Here is a 16,704-nt window from a genome sequence, read left to right as displayed (position 1 = left end):
GTAGAAAGCTGGGATTTTAGAATCGTAGAACCCTGACATGTTAGAAACTTGCAGTCAAGCATCCTGACTTAGTGCGTCTTGGAACACACAGCATGTTAGTGCCCAAAAAAGGTACAGTTTTTTTCGTCTGAGACTATTAGAACTTGTGGATTCCAGTCTGTTAGACACCTGGAATTCATCTCTTCGGCAAATATTTATTTAGTGCCTACTATGTGCCAGGCACTATGCCAGATTCTGGGGATACAGAAATGGAAAAGACTGCTAAAATTCTTGCTCTCGAGAGGTTTGCAGAGAATGTTAGGCCTTAAAAATTTGAAAATGTCATATTCTTAGAAAAGTAGAAGATTAGTGTGTTGAAATCCTAGAATGCCAGCGGGGGGGGGGGGGGGGCGGGGCTGAATCATTCTCTCCAGCTCCCTCTACCTTTTATGAGGCCCAGAGCCTGTTCTAGGCATGTCGAATTAAAATCTCACTAATAAGAACATCATTTCAGTTCGGTGACATCACAGAATGGACAGCTTGCAGGGGCTCAGCGATCACCTAATGCGGCCGGCTGCTCATTTTGCCAGCAAGGCCGCTGAAGCTCAGAGGAGAGCAGCTGTTTGATAGATAACGCAGCCCCGCCAGGACTAGACCCCAGGTTTTCAGGCCTCTCTCAGACAACAGGCAAAGCAGGAAGGGCTTCCTGAGTGTTTCCGAGGGGCACCCTCTTCGCAAGAGTGCAGACTTCTGCACGACGCCCCCAGCTCTTCAGAAGGAGTTTGCACCAACTTTTCGGAGGCATCAGCCCCGCCCCCGGGACCACGTGTGCAGTAGATCGCCCAGTGTTGGGAGCCTCCTCCCCCTGTTGATGCGTGTTTTATTTTGCTCCCTCCCCGCTCCCCGTGTGCCTCAAAACCAATTTTCATTATTTTTTTTTTCTGTCTGTGTTTGTCTTTGTGGTTCGCAGGTGCTCCCTTGCATTGTTCATCCGCTTCATCAACCCCTATTGAGCAGTCCCCCTCCCCGCCCCCCTCCCCTCCGGCCAATGAGAGCCAGAGGCGGTTGCTAGGCAACGGTGTGGCCCAGCCAACCCCGGACTCAGACTCTGAGGAAGAGTTTGTCCCTAATTCATTCTTAGTTAAAAGTGGCTCTGCCAGCCTCGGGGTCGCGGCGAACGGTAAGTCCCTCTCTCTTCCTAACTTCTGCGGGTTGGTTTCCTTTTGTTGACGATGCTGTTAATCTGCCTGCTCGGGTCGCTTGCAGGGGCGGAGGGGCCTGGTGCATGGGGGGCTGGGGGTTCTCGCGGACCTGGCGGGGGGGCGGGATCCGTGGGCTCGGGCAGTCCCGCTCCTGCCCGGCTGCGCCGCTGGGGTGTGCGGGGGTTGGGGGGCTGCTGTTCCTACCCCCATCACAGACATCGGGCAGACAGAGCTGCAGGGACAGAGATGCACAGATAGACAAAGTGTTACAGAAAGAGCAGGTAGAGACCGAGTCAGGCAAAGATACCCAGACAAAGATAGACGCAGAAAAAGAAAAGAAAAGAAAAATTATAATAAAAAGAGCACTGATTGACTACTTGCTGTGTGCCAGGGACTGTGCCAGCCACTGTTGCTTTATTGGATCCTCCTCACAACCCTGCCTAACAGACTGGTATGATAGTGTCCCCACTGACCATAAGCAAGTGGAGAGAAAGGCCACTACCTGCAACCTAATGCTGGCATTGAAAGTTCCTGGGCTTCCATGCTGCCTTGGAGATGCGGGCCCTGAAGTCCCAGGCAGCTGCAGGGCTGAATGCTGACTGCAGAGAGAGCCACTGGGCTGTCTCCACAATAACCCTCCTCTTCTAAACTCTACCCTGACTCTCTTAAGGAGAAGAGGTATGGGTAGTCTGGTGGAAGAACTCCAGGCTGACCAGGAGCCAGCAGATCCAGGTTTTAGCTCCTGGTCAGGTGCTGTGTGACCTGGGCCAAGGTGCTTGCCATCTCTGTGTCCAGCAGTGGCCAGTCCACTTTGCAAGAATTCAAAGCCTGGAGGGAATTCAAGCCTATAAGAGGGAGGGTGATATACCTGAGGTAATCTGGGATCTCCCTAATGGTCCAAGATTTCCTGATTATCGAAGAAGAGGAAAGGAAATGAGACTTTCCCCATGTAATATGTAGGTTTTGTGTTGATGTTGCAAACATTTATTAAGTGCCTGTGTGGCACTAAATTCCAGGCTAAGTTCTGGAGAAGGAGGCAGAGATTTGAAGAGAGATAAGGCAGGATCCGTGGTCTCTAAAATCAGACATCTGCATTAAATAAAAGTTTTATCACTGTGGGACTTCAGATAAGTCACTCTGCCTCTAAGCTTGTTTCCTCAAGCAAATATACCATGGGCAGGATAGTACCCAGATGAGCGCTCATCACAGGGCCTGGGATAGAGAAGTTTAGTAAAGGTTAGTCATGGCCACAGTCACAACCCACCTCCCTCCAGGGGATTTACAGAGAGCCTGTATGTGAAAGCTCCCAGTACACTGCCTGGCACTTAAGGATTCTCAGAGAATGATTCTCTTGGAATCATTACACCCCAAGGTGATAAGGGATGTAGGAACCTAGTATGTGGGTGACTTAGGAAGGAGCCTCCACTCTGCGTGGGGTAATCATGGTATGCTTCCTGGAAGAGGCTTCACTAGAGCTGAAGGAATAAGTGGGGTTCACCAAGTAGAGATAACCAAGGGCTTTAATAACCCAGGACATTCTGGGCAGAGGGAAAACATGGCAAAGGACCCAAAGTGGGGAGCTGGTGTGATCCTGCCCCCAGCTGTTTTACACCTAGGAACATGGTCAGTATTAATAGACAGTAACTTTGAAAGGGTGCAGAAGGCCACATGACCTGAGATCCTCTAGGTAGTGAGCTGAAGACCTCCAGATCATGCTCCACCCCATCCCCCAGTGACAAAGAAAAGTGGTTTGTCCCAGGCCCCACCCCTTAACCAGGACCTCTCCTAGACTTTGTTCTTTTTGAAAATCAGAAAAGAGGTCTTTGGCCTTGATGGTTCTCTTCTGACAGGATCTTAAGGCCTGCATTCTCTGTGACCAAAAACCAAACCGTCCTCCAGGGCCTTTTCCCTCTGTGCTCCTGAGGGTGGCACTATCCTTTTGGTGGTTCAGTGTCACTCCTCCTCTACCTTTTAGCTGCCCATGTTTTAAACTCTGCACAGAAACAGGAGCCCTGGACTGGGTTCCAGGCCCAACTCTGTGGCTCACTGACTACTTGTCCTTGGCCAATCACTGTCCCTCTCCAGGCCTTAGTTTCCCCATCTTGCCAGTGATGGAGCAGTCTCTAAAGTACTCTGATAATATGAGTGTTGTGTGGTACTGACCAATGTGCTAGCCTTCTTAAGCTTGTTTGGAAAAAAAAAAAAATATATATATATATATATATATAGTGATATCTTTGTCCATTTCTAAGTAAATAAGCCTGTAGCTAAAGGGAGATTAAAGACCTTAATCTCTCCCTTTGCTAATTAACGAACAAGAGCAGTCACATTGTTGCAAGTTCTGCTGCAAGTTGATGGCACTATTGCATTATTGATGTGCAGGGAGGATGGGGGAACATTGGCCTACAGCTGTCTGCTCACTTACGCTTCTCTGTACTCCTGCTCCCCAGGGGGCATAGAGACACTTCGGAGTCCTTCCCTGGGGCCCTGCTCTGAGTGTGTCACTCCAAAGGTTGATAATAAATGTGACCCATGCCTGAAGGGAGAGTCTTGGGTCCTTAGTGGTCTGCTGCTCTGGATTTGGTGGGTCATGAGAGCTAATTGGTCTCAACCCACAGGTAGACCCTGCCTGCCACCTTCCTGTCCCCTGAAATCCCAAACCAGGGGGTCTTCTATGAGCCAAAGGACCTGCTGGTACTGACATGGACATGGCACTAGCAAATGAAGATGAGTGGGTCCTGCTGCATAGTGGGCTCAATAAATGTAAACTTCTGTTTGATTTATTTTTCCTGGAAAAATTTGAAATTATTTTTAATGGGATTATCTCTGTTGTTTTTGTCAGTTTTAAAAGTAACAGTGCTTGCTAATGTTTAGACAATACAGAAAGGTACAAAGTGAAGTTCTCTTATAATCCTTCCTCCCAGAGATAAGCACTTCTAACGGTTTGCCTTTTATGCGGTGTCAATGTAGTGAGTGAGTAAATGAATGAACGAGCAGTACTAACTGCATAAGGCCCACAGTGCAGCCCAGAGAGCAGAGTCATAGTCACACTTTCTGCAGTTGGATCCCAGAGATGTGACCCTGGATAAAGGACCTAACCTCTCAGGTCCTCAGTTGCTCCATCTGTGAAATGGGGAAAACCTCCCAGGGTCACTCTGGAGTTTAACAAGGTAAAGGAGATAAACATCCTTATCTCCCTTCCCTATCTCCACACCTCCATTCCCTTCCACCAATTTAAGGCTTTAAAGACCACTGTAAATGGGTTAATTGTTCTGGCTCCTTAAAGGCTGGCTTCCTTAAGAGACTTCATTCAGAAGGGACTTTAAATGACAAAGGTAGCCCCTCAGGCACCTAAAGGGTGAAAATGAAGTTTCCTTTGGTGGGAGCTGACTCAGCACCCTGCACCCGAGGGCTGGCCCTTTAGGAAGCAGCCTTCTGGGAGATGGGCTGCCTCTCTCGTGGCTCCCCGTGGCCCTCTGCCTACAGCTGTGTTAGCTCCAGTCCAGGCTGCGATCCCAGAACTGCCCTGCTGAAATCCTCCTGTAAAGAGCAGAGAGACCACATGGGGTATCACAGAACAGCTCGCTGTCCAGGCAGAGTGGAAACAAAGGGGAAGCACCTTTTTCTATCATCACAATCCTAATCTGCCCCCAGGGGTAACCATCTAGAAATCACTGATAGATATAAAGAGAGATTTCACTAAAGTATCAACTAGTCACAGCTGAGAAGCTCAGGAAGGCATTAAGATTAAGTAGATATTTGTTCATACCCCCATAGAAACTTTTTGGAATAAATATAAGTTTTCTGTGAATTGTTGTCACCTATATTTTAAAGTAAAGGGCTTTAAAACCTGGGTGGTTAATATTTAAGAGTGTGAGGGAATAAATAGCTCAGAGAAAGCTGTTCATTTCTCAAAGCCTCGGTGAGGTCAGAGCAGGTGGGAGAATTTGCATGTAATGAGTACCTTCTGAATTAAGTCTTTTCTTTACGTGCATTATCTTTTCTGAGCTTCTGTTTATCTCCATTTCTCTGTTCAGGCAACTGAGACTCAGTGAGAATCAGAGACTTGCCCATAGCTCCGCTGCTTCTAAGGGCTATGATGGAGACTCTCACCCAAGCCTGCTTGATTCTAGAGACCTGATTTTCTTCCTTTTTCCCCCTAATTGCTTCGTTTCCAATACCAGGTCCTGTTATTTCTCTCTCTGCTCCTTAGTAGAAAGATTAAGGGGAAGTCCACCAAAGAAAAGCTGATTTTAAAAGAACCACCAATTCTTGGATTCCTGCTACTCATCTCACAAACTTTTCTGAAGCCCCTATTACTTGAGACGTGTTTAATCTCATTGAATTGTGGCATCTCATGGAATCTCAGTGAATCTTCATATCTACCCTGTGTCATAGCCATCTTTAGTCTCATGGAGGCAATAACAGGCCAGAGAGGTGAAGTAACTTCTTCTAAATCACACCGCTTCTAAGTCAGGTCTGTTTGGGTTCATAGAGTGAAATCTTACAGTTGTGTTTTTGTGAGGACTGTGGGAGTTTCAAAGATAAATCAGGCTCGTGATTTAGGCACTAAATCTGGGTTTGCTTCATGAGAGCCAAGCCCTGGATGCTGGGCTGTTGGTGGCTTCCCCCCTGCACTGGGCCCTTCCTGCTTCACTTTCCAGATTTTGCTGCCTGCTCACACTGGTCAGCATCACTGTTGTTTGGCAGTTTCATTGACTTTCTCGGGTCTTAAGCAGCTGGGATTATTTTGTTTTGACTTCCAATCCTGTGGAGGAGTGTTTATTTTTCTTTCTAAATGGGAAACACTGCTATGTATGTGAGCTCCTTCCCAAAGTGTTTTCTTAAAACAAAACAAAAAATATTCAGCTTAATTTAGAACCTATCCAGATTCCCCTGAGGGAGTCTGCCAGGGTCCTTTTAAGTCAGTTTGTGAAATCAGAAGGCAAAATCGTGCCTGTTTCCTACTGTTGAGAAGTGTCCAGTGGCACTTTTGTGTCCTTTCAATGTGAATTTCATGGAACTGTTTTAGTTGTTCTGTGCCAACTGCAGGTCCTTGGGTCTGTATGTGTCCTGAGTTCCAAGGGTGAAGGACATTGTGGCATGTGAGGTTTTCAGACATTTTTGTTCACCTTTCTTCCTGACTCTCTTGCATCAAATGACTCTTGTTGGTAAATAAATTCTTGTACGAGCTATGTTGAAAAGTACCCAACTCTCTAGTAGCAAGACAAATTGATTTCTTCCTTCCTTCTGTCGTTCATTCACGGTGACATTTGAAATGTTTGCAGATATTTTCCTGACAGATGAGGGGTGAAGGGGATTCTAAGCAGAAAGATCCTTATAAATAGGTATTTAATCTATCGGGTCAGAATCCCTGAAATGAAGTCTTTGGAGTCAAATGAGTTTTAGAAATCAGAAATGTTCAGATTTAAGGAAGGAAATAACGTTCACACACTGTGTTCTTCCTAACAGTCCCAGAGTGCTGGGCTCGTCCACAGTAATCAAATACATTGATATTTCTGCAGTCAAACATGTGAAGAATTACACATGTTGGGTTAAAAAAAAAAAGAAGAAGAAGAAGAAGGAAAGAAAGAAGAAAGATTCTGAGCTCCATGTCAGTTCAGATCAGGTTTCGCAACCAATACAGTTTTAATAAAACTTTCCGTCTTAGAGTTTGGGGATTTCAGAATGATGGCTAATGGATAATCCTGAATTATGCCTTTTTGAAAGTGGCAAGCAGGGGTGGGAAGATGGACGCAGGATTCAGAAATGTTTAGTCACAGATGATTATAGAGATAACTAGAAAGCTTGATAACTAGAAGGCGTGGTACAGTTGCAAGTTGCTGACTGGGAAGCTCTATGTTTATCCATAACAGCTACTTGGAAAGGCCAAGCCCCTCTGGTGTAGACATGGGGGCTTAGGAGGCCAGCACCAGCAGGCTGGCTGGTTTGCAGGCCTGGGAATTCAGGAGAAGAGAAGCCAACTGCTCAATTCTGAGAGTTGCCGAGTTCTTAAGGAACCTTTCCTGACATCCCCTTGGGTGTATGGACCTCCTTTCTTTGTTGTCCTGCTGTCTTCCATACAGACGGCTCCCTAACAGTCTGTGGACCCAATAATTCCCATATCTGATTTCAAAATTCTACTACATTTTCTCCTTCTGAGGCTGTAGCTTCACAGCTGAGCACCTATAAGGAGCTAAAATCAAAGCTGAAAAAAAACTTGATATTCTTTCTTCCTCTTTTTTACCAACCCCCTCACCTCCCCCTACCACATACACTCAAAAATACCTCCCTAGAAATAGTGCAATGAGCCACATGCATGCTATACCTGGAGATTCACAGAGATGAAGTGATTTGCTCAAGTGCAGTGTCAAGATTCAGAGTATGGCCCCAGACTCCAGCCCCTTTCCACCTTACTAGGTACCTCCCTCAACTAGAAAAGCGCTCACAGCCTCCCACCAGTGGCAGGCGATTATGCCCCTGCTAAATGGGGGCAGTGGGGACAACCACACAGGCGTCACCTCTGGTTTTGAGCAGTTTACAAAGCCCTTTTTCATACATTACCTCAGGCAGACCCTGGTGACTCTAATTTAATTGCCACGTTGGCTTTCTAGGAGGCAAGTCTTCTTCCTGACCTTGCAAAATAAACAGGTCACATTTTGAATTAATGTAACCAAACATCCTGGGAGAGCCAGGGCCCTTTAATTAGTCACTCACATGACACAATTGGAGACTCTCACAGCTCCTTTTCCACTAATTTCCCCAAATGCCATTGCATTAAAAGGTACAAAAATAACATTTTTGGTGTACGGCTTGATTGGATCTAGGAATTCCTAGACTACCCCTTGAGGAAGGCACGTTGGCTGTGTGTCTGGGCTTTTCCCACCTGGAAACTAAGCCTGGTTTGTGTCCCTGTGGAAATGTTAGTGGCCTGCTCCGTGGGGCCCTGTGGACCCCAGACCACATCTTCTAGTACCTTCTTGGGGGCCCGGGCTATTGAAGGGGTACCTGGAAGGAGGTTAAGGAGAGTTTGGGAGGTTGTATAACTAACGTTAGCGTAGCCCTCTCGTCCCAGGAGCACACTCACATCCATCATCTCATTGGGTCCAGGGCACAGTGCTGTGAGGTTGGCTGTAGGTAGAGTATCGTGAGCAGCATGTCTGCTGAGAGAGGGTAGCAACTGTGCAGAGAGCTGCCTCTTTGGCTGCTGAGCTTTGGGCCAGTTTTAGATTTGCTTACAGTTGGTCAGTACAACTTGCCATCCATGTAAGCTCAGTTTCCAGGTCTAACCCTCACCTGGAGAGGCCTCGCCACAATCCTGCCTGAGCCATCTTGGAAGAAGGCATGTGCCGGCACTGGCAGACCTAGCTTCTGAGCCCAGCTCTGCCTCTGACCTGCAGTGCGACCTCCAGAAGCCTCGTCCTTCGGTTCCTTGGCTTTCTAGTCTGGGCAGTGGGCAGGCTCAATTAGCTGAGCCCTTCCCAAGCCTGGTTCCTTTGTGTGTCACTGTCAGAGTCTGCAACACAACGGTGTGCCCACCCACATGCTATTTCCTTGCCTTTCCTTAAAACAGCCTCCTTTTCTGGACTTTTTATTTTTTTTTAGCCTAAGTGAGTTTATTTATTTTAAAGGGAAATTGTGTATTACTGCTGCAATTCACTTGCCATAAATAGAAGGCAGTGGTAAAAATATATACAGTGAAAGCTGGTTGTCACATTCTGGTGGGATAAGACCTGTGCCAGGACGCTGAGCAGAGATTTGCTTCTCTTTGTTAAATAGGGACATTGGCAAGCATTAGGTGTTAAAAACACATTAGTACCTAACCAAGAGTTCCTCCTTGACGTCATCCCAAGGTTGAAAGAGAAGGGAGGCTGTCCTGCATGTGATCCGGTGTGATTTAACGTCTGCTTGCTCTATACATGCCACCAAAAACCATGCCCATAGGATCCATGGCTCCCTGGCTTTCTCTGGTCCTCTGCCTAGGCTTTTAATGCTACATCCCCAGCCTGTTCACCTTGAGAATAAGTATCTCTTGCTGTTCCCAGAACCTCCCTCCTTCCTTTTCCTAAGTGTGGTCTTTTCTGAGCAGTTTGTTCCCACCCTCCTCCTCACAGCCTCCTGCCCTCTGCCCCTGTCATCAGGTCTGAGTTGGGTGCTTTGAGCTCAGCTGGCTCCCTCATTCCTGGTTAATAGCTCCCAGTTTGGACTAGGAAACCATGTGGCTTCCTCTTCTCCCTCCCCTTCCTCTCCTTTCTCCCCTTCCTCCCTCTCCTTCTGAACTGCCATTATTTATATAGGTGTTTGAGATTAAACAACTAAAAGGAACATTCCCTCTGCTTTAAAAGGCCTAAAAGGACCAAAACCAAAAGGAAAACAGAAATGGCACAGTGTGGAGCCATGGGGACAGAAAGACAGCTTATGGAGGACTGCAGATCCTGGCTGTGCTGTGTGGCCATGCGCAACTTGCTTAACCTCTCTGGATCTCAATTTCCCCCACTGTGAAATGGATATTGGTTTTAATAGTACTTCCCCAAGTTGTTGTGTATATGACAAAACACGGGCAAGGCTTCTAGCATGGCATTTGTTATATAATAGGTGCACAATGAATGTTCATTTCCTTATTCCCCTTCTAGAACCCAAAAGATTTCAGCCAGATATCTCTGGAAGGAAGGCAAATTCCTATAGTCCCCACCCCTCCAGGCTTGGAGGAACTACAGAAATTAACAGCTCTGTTCGGGAGTCCTGAGCTTTAATCCCCCTCCTCCTCCTGGGTGATTTCCAGAGACTTAGGGTGGAAGAGTGAGCCCAAGGCAGCAGCTAAACAAACGTAGCAGGGGGTCTTTAAAACAGAGCCTCTGCCTTCCTTGCTGGAGCTCCCTGCACTGCTTGCATTCCCCAGAGTTCCAGGAACTGAGTGTTGATGTTCAGGACCAGATGAAACACTGTGATGCCTTTTCCTTCTGGTCAGCTGGCCTTCCCCCCATAGTTGAAAGGAGAGGAAAATGACTGGTAATTCATTTACGCTTCACTCCCTCTCTCCTGAACGGATCGTATTTCTATAAATAACTCTGGGAAGCTGCTGCATATATTTGCACTTCCAGAAACCTCTCCTAAGCTGCCACAGCAGAGGCTCTGGGGGACTGTACACCTGATATGAACCAGGTTCGTGTCCGCACTAGCAGTGTGTCCTCCTCTCTCTCACTCAGGTGCCCATCTGTAAACTGGGGTTAAGAATAGCAGCCTGGGTGTTGTTTCAAAGCCGAGATGGGATACCATCTAAGATTACAGGGTTTAGATTATTCAGTGTTTACTGCCTCCCCCCAATCTTGGGCAAAAAATGGAGTATGCTTTTAGTTGGAGAGGAGGTTATCTGATCAAAAGTGAAGTTGTGATCACTGATCTGCTGTCATCCTGAGAATAAGCAAAAATGGAAGTTGAGATAATGCTTAATTTGCTAGATTTGTAAAATTCTGCTCCCCTTAGCCAAGACGTTTGCTGCTATGTCTTCTGTCCCCTGGACTACTGCAGTAGCATCCTCACTGGCCTCCCAAACTCCCGTCTCTCCCTTTAATTCATCCTCACACTGTCCCAGGGTGATCCTTCTGAAGCCCAGAGCCCTGTCTTAGGGCCTGTGCAGTGACCCTCCACTTGTTTCCCACTACTGGGGCCTCAGGACTTGAGGCCAAGGCCCTTCTTCACAGAAGCCCCTCCTGCTCCCCCAAGCTGCTTACTTTTGTTGTCCCACTGGGGAGCTGTGGCCACAGCAAACTAACATGTTTCTTGAGGGGACAGAGGACATTTCTGGTACCCAGAAAGGGGCCTGTGGTGAATCTCTGACAATCTTGGGAGCAAAAGCTTCTGAACACAACGAAACCTCATTAATTTAGAGGGGGAACCAGTGAAGATCTTTCTGATTTGGAGTGATATGGGAAGAAATGAAGCTTGTTTACCATTCAGAACCAATTCAAACCAGCAAATTATTATTAAAGACCTACTGTGAGCCAGGGCCCATGGAGAATAGAAAGCAGTCAGCTCACCCATTAGCTTTTGGGGAGAACGATACACACCTGAGCAGCTCTGCCATAAGGCAGGCATCAGTGAGGGGAACAGGGTAGGGGGACGTGCAAGGTGTGTGAGGCTACGGAGATTAATGCAACCTGGGAGGTTCAAGGGATCCTCCTGGAGAATGAGGGTTAACTCCCAAAGAGCACAGGCAAGCTCCACATTCAGGCTATGCCCAGAAGTGAGCTTTAGTTTTACAGATCTGAAGGGCTGCTATGGACTGAATTGTGTCCCCCTCAAATTCATACGTTGAAGCCCTATACCCTGCCACCTTGTGACTGTATTGGAAAAGGTCCTGGAAGAAGGTGACTAAAGTTATACGAGGACTTAAGGGTGGAATCATGATCGCAAGGAACGGGTGTCCTTATAAAAGGGGAAGAGACACCAGAGCTCAGGCACTCTCTGCCACCTGACCATCTTCAGGCCAGCAAAAGATCTCTCACCAGAAACCAAGCCCTGCTGGAGCCTTGATCTTGGACTTCCCAGACTCCAGAGCTATGAGAAATACGTGTCTGTTGTTTAAGCCGTCCAGTCTATGGCACTTTATATGGCAACCTGAGCAGGTGAAGACAGGACTCTGGTGTAAGGAGGAGCCTAGATGATCCTACTTTCCATGTCTACTGTGTGTGCGCAACCAGGTGCTACCAGCCTGACTGTGGTGTCTTGAAGCACTTACTTCCTCAAACATTCATTCATTCATTCAGCAGACTTCCCTGGGTGTGTGCTCTGTGTGGGTTCCTGTGTTGGGGAGTTCTGAGCAGGTACCGTGTGTTCCCCGGGTGTGTGTGGCTGTGTGCATGTGCGGAGGGACACGTGAAGGAAGCACGGGGTCCGCTGCAGGGGCAGGGGTGGAGGGCAAGGCTGCCTTCCTCTCTCCAGAGAAAGCTAGTGCACCAGGGCCATCCCCACTACCCACTTCCCTTGTCAGAGAGCTGCCTCTTTAGAAGACTCGATTTTTCCGGGATGGAGAGAGCAGTGTGGACTGAGGGCAGCTGTGCTGCTCTGTAGGCCCCTTGTTTCAGAGCCCATCCAATGGGGGTGAAGGTACCAGATGCAGCCTCAGGAACCGAGGAGGGCCTGGCACACCTTTGGATTGTATAACAGAAGAGCACATCCCGCACGGTACACCTGCAGGGTGCTAGGTGCTGTGCTAGGTGCTATGCTAGGTGCTTCACCTGGCCCCACGGAATCTGTGCAGCTGGTGGGCTCTAGGGCAGAAGAGTTGAGTGCAGGTTTGAATTTTGACTTCATCACTACTAGCTGAGGTCGGTAGCAAATGATTTAACCTCTGAGTCTCCATTTTACCTCGTGTGTAAAGGAGGAAATCATAATACCTACCTCAATAGTGTTGTTAGAATTCAGTGTGAAATAATGTATGTGAAGTACTTAGCAAAGTACTTGGTTATTGTAAAGTCTTAAATGGAAAAATAACAGTGAAAAAAGGTATAAATGGAAACTGACATTACTGTTATCGTTGTTGTTTTGATGGTTGTTTTACCAAACATAGCCTCAGAAATGTACAGTAACCTGCCCAAGGTCACACAGACAGGAAGGGGCATTTTTGCATCCCAGGTATGTCTGGTTCAACTCAGCCCCTTCATCCCACCAGGCTGCCCTCCCTCCTCTGACAACCTTTCATCCGCCTTTCTTGACAACCCTTAGGAAGCCAGAGTTCTCAGGGAACCTCCCCGGCAGATCAGAGATTTCTTTCGCCCTCACCTCGCCCCCCCACATGAAGGAGGAGGCTGCATGCACATTTTGGCAGCAAGCCCCAACCCCTGGCCAGAATCCCCCAGAATGGAAACCGCTGAGTTGCACTCCTGCTCTTAGCTCTTTTAAGATGCCCCTCATGGGCCCCCAAGTGGGTGACAAGATGATGCATGAGGTCTGGCTAAGCAGCTTATTTGTCTGAGCTGGTGATGGCCTTTGTCCTGAGTTGGGTTAATGGTAAGGGGCAGTGGCCCTTTAAAGCCTGGACAATGGATAAGCATCTCAGGTCACCGAATCACTCAGCAAAGGGCCCAAGCCCCTCAGAGCACGGGAGGCCTCGGCCCCCTCCGCTCTGTGCTAAACCCGCTCTTTATCTCCTGCTGCACCGCCCCTACAGAACAAGGAGGAACATTTGGAATCATGGGGGGAGAGAGACTCAAAGAGCATTAGAATGACAAAGGACTTCAGAGGAGGAAACTGAGACAGAGAGGGGACATGGAGAACTTCTGACATCCTGCACTGCCTGGGCCGGAGTCTGCACTGTGCATTCCGAGCTGGGCGCCCCCAGATGTACCAGACAGACCCTCAGTGACCAGACTGATTTTCCCAGCAGCACCTTGTGCCACTGAAACCTAACATGACGGATTACAGCTCAAACATCTGAGGCTGGCAGTCAGGACCTACTAGAATCTAACCTCTTCCCTCCTTCCAGAACCTCTCTGACCCGTCCCCAAGCCCCTACTCCAGTGAGGCGCATCAGAGAGCCTTCACTCCCTGCTTCCTTTCATCAGATTCCTACAAGTGCTTCTGAGTAAGATCCTCTTTAAAGAGCACTTCTAATATTAAACCTCTTTTTTGTCAAAGTATGAAAACCACTGATTTAAATCAACTCTTTTATCGTCTGAAGAGGGGCAGAGCCAGATTCGAAGCCAGGCCATCTGACTCCCTATCCTGACTTTCTCTCAATGCATGAATTCACTTACTCATTCTGCAAAGATTTCTGAAGCACCTACCGTGTGCCAAACACTGAGGTAGATAGGCCCTGGAGTATGGCATGGGGAAGAAAAGATCATGCCCTTGAGGTGGGGCCCAAGCACTAACATCCAGTCCTTACAAGGGTTCGGGAGTACCCGTGTGAAAAGTGCCCGCTCACCTTGGCATCTAGTTGGCCACTGCTGCCCTTGGTAAGGACATCTTCAGGATATGGAAGCTAAAGCCAGAGGAGGGTGGATTGGAGTTGAGAGGGCAGAAACAGTTTGGATAACTCATTCTAAGAGATAAGACTTTACATCAGGGATTGCTTACAAATTATACAAAGGAAAAGGATTCCTTTACATGGGGGAGACCAGGAATTGTCACCTTAACAAGTGACCAAACTTAATGATCATTATTATAAAGCAATAAGAAATATATTTCGTCACACATGAGATGCACTTGCCAAAAATATTTAACCCTAGTCTAATCGTGAGAAACACCCAGAAAATAGGACAGTCTGTGAGGCAACTGGTCTGAACCTTTCAAAAAAGTTAGTATGAAAAAAAAAAAAAAAAAGGAACTGAGAGTGTTGCAATGGGTGGGGGTTTCCTCTAGATTAAAAGAGACTAAAACAATGTAACAGCCAAATGCAACCCTTGAATCTTGATTGGATCCTAAGGTTTTTGGTTTTTGTTTTTTAAGGTTATAAAGAAGATTTTTGGGGAAGAATTGGGGAGTTTTTAAAATATGGTGTATATGAGTGCTAGGTGATGTTATGGAATAATTGTTAATTTTCTTAGTTGTGATCATGATACGCGGTTATATGGGAGAAAGCCCCTGCTCTTAGAAGATGCATGCTGGTGTGAAGTGTCTTGATGTCTGCAACTTTCAAATGGTCAGAATAAAACTTTGTAGAGAGCAACAGAGAGAGAGAAAACCATGTGGCAACATATTAACAATGGTCAGATTTAGGTGAAGGGTATATGGGTGTTTTTGTACTCTTCTTTTGACTATTCTGTAGGGTTTAAAGTTTTCAAAATAAAAAGTGGAGGAAATTTAACCTGAATTGGAGACAGATTGGATAATAGCAACTGAGTTTTTGAAAAAGATTCTTGGGATGGGTGAGATGTGGACACTTTCTGTAGTAAGATCCCTCACCCGCTTTGGGAACTCAGAATACAGAAACCCTCTAAACTTTTACAGGGATTGTTGGGTTAGCGGTTGTGATGAAGCGGGCCCTTCCTGGGCGTGGAGGGGACTTGGGTGAGGCGCTGCAGCCGGTAATGGGAACCACATTGACAGGAGCACACAGAGCCCCAGTCCAGAATTAGCCCTTCTGTGCTGAGGCAGGACAACTGGAACGAATTATGTGCGTTCATGCTTGTTAAACTGCCTTGGCACCAGGAGCGATCCTCATAACCTGAGCTTTACAGCGGCACAGCCATAGTTAAAGCTGGGCCAACCTTGCCCCCGCACCCTCTCTGTTGGAGGTTTATAGCTAAAGCATAAAACAATTCAACATGAGCTGAAACATGAAAAACTCCTCCATATTGTAAAGGTAAACTTTTCTGTTTAAAGTTTTCTAGGGAGGCAGCATTTGAGAATAAATCCTTTTCCATCTCCTTCTACTTTTCCAGCCCTTGGCCAGGCTTCCAAACACTTCCCCTCTACCCCCAACTTCCCACCTCGAACCCAGACCACAATCCAATCAAACACAGAAGCTGCTGAATCCCATGGTTGAGAGGGTTCTGCTGTGGCTGGGAAGTCCTGGAAGTTTCAGAGTCTGAGCCCTGAAGCTGTGTGGCCTTGGGCAAGATGGTTCCCTTCTCTGGGCTTCAGCCTCTTGGTTATTTATAGACAATACTTATTACGGGGTTGCTCAGCCTGTATAGGTGTGTGGTCACTGAGTTCATGGAGCCTGTGCACAGAGTGGGCATTCTGTATATGTGGTCTTGTTGATTTCATTATAGTGTGTCAAATACAAACACACTGTACATCTATAGAGTAGGTTGTCTTACTTTGATCATGAAAAAAAGTTTATCCAAAATTACTCTCATTTTTATCCAAAAGGTAGCCAAAGTACAGTTCTTAATGGAGAGGAAATCACATGGAAAGTCACAGGAAAAGAATTTGATTTTATCCTCTTATTGAGAGTTTTTGGTAAAAGAGTGGATAAGCTTTGAAGTCAGATAGGCCTAGATTCAAATCCCAGCTCTGCCACTTACTGACCAGGTGACCCAGGCAGATTAGTAATCTTTCTGAGTCTCAGTCGTTTCATCTGTATAATAAAGTATAATAACACCAACCTAGCAGGGTCTGAGCGAGGAACCAGCATACTTTACAGGAAGTTCTTGGCCCAGCACCTAGCAAGTAACAAGCATTCAATGAACAGAACTGCAATTAGCACTGAATCTGTGAAGCCCAGGAAGGCCCCTGATATCCAGACCTGTCTCTCAAGTTTTGTTCCTCTGCACCAGGAGTGATAGACCATGGGCAGTCAGCTGACATCAAAAGCCCTGCCCTGCAGACCTTCCAAAGGATGATGAAAATGCACTGTGATTTCTGCCCTTTTGAGGCTGTCTTCTTAGCCTAGCCCTTCAAGCTACTGGTGGTTTGATGGGGCCGAGAGGACAAAGAGGATGAGAAGAAACTTCAGTTTGTGATTTCAGAGCGCCTTCAGATAGAGCAAGCTGGCTCGTTCAGAGCCTAGGTATCCAGACATGTGGTCCGGGCAAGGGAGACAACCTTCCTTGGCCCGTTTCTCTTGGCCGACACA

At 47.2% G+C, this 16,704-nt stretch overlaps 1 protein-coding gene across 11 annotated transcripts in view; it reads left to right on the top strand.

Moving 5' to 3' along the window:
- The window catches only part of TENM4 (teneurin transmembrane protein 4), a 743,689-nt gene that overhangs the window by 464,024 nt on the left and 262,961 nt on the right, over window positions 1–16,704 (top strand). For 10 of the 11 annotated variants that reach the window (XR_012509759.1, XM_074372753.1, XM_074372746.1 and 7 more), the window contains one exon: window positions 950–1,159. The exons of the other annotated variant lie outside the window; for it this stretch is intronic. Coding sequence is in view for 9 of the 10 variants with exons in the window: in XM_074372753.1 (XP_074228854.1) it covers window positions 950–1,159 (210 nt within the window). In the remaining variant the exon portion in view is untranslated. The remainder of the gene's footprint in view (window positions 1–949; window positions 1,160–16,704) is intronic. 11 annotated transcript variants of the gene reach the window in all.

This window comes from Camelus bactrianus, chromosome 10 (genome assembly GCF_048773025.1).
Source record: "Camelus bactrianus isolate YW-2024 breed Bactrian camel chromosome 10, ASM4877302v1, whole genome shotgun sequence".
Taxonomy (NCBI): domain Eukaryota; kingdom Metazoa; phylum Chordata; class Mammalia; order Artiodactyla; family Camelidae; genus Camelus; species Camelus bactrianus.
The sequence above is the reverse complement of the archived record's forward strand: the minus strand, read 5'-3'. Positions and strand labels throughout refer to the sequence as shown.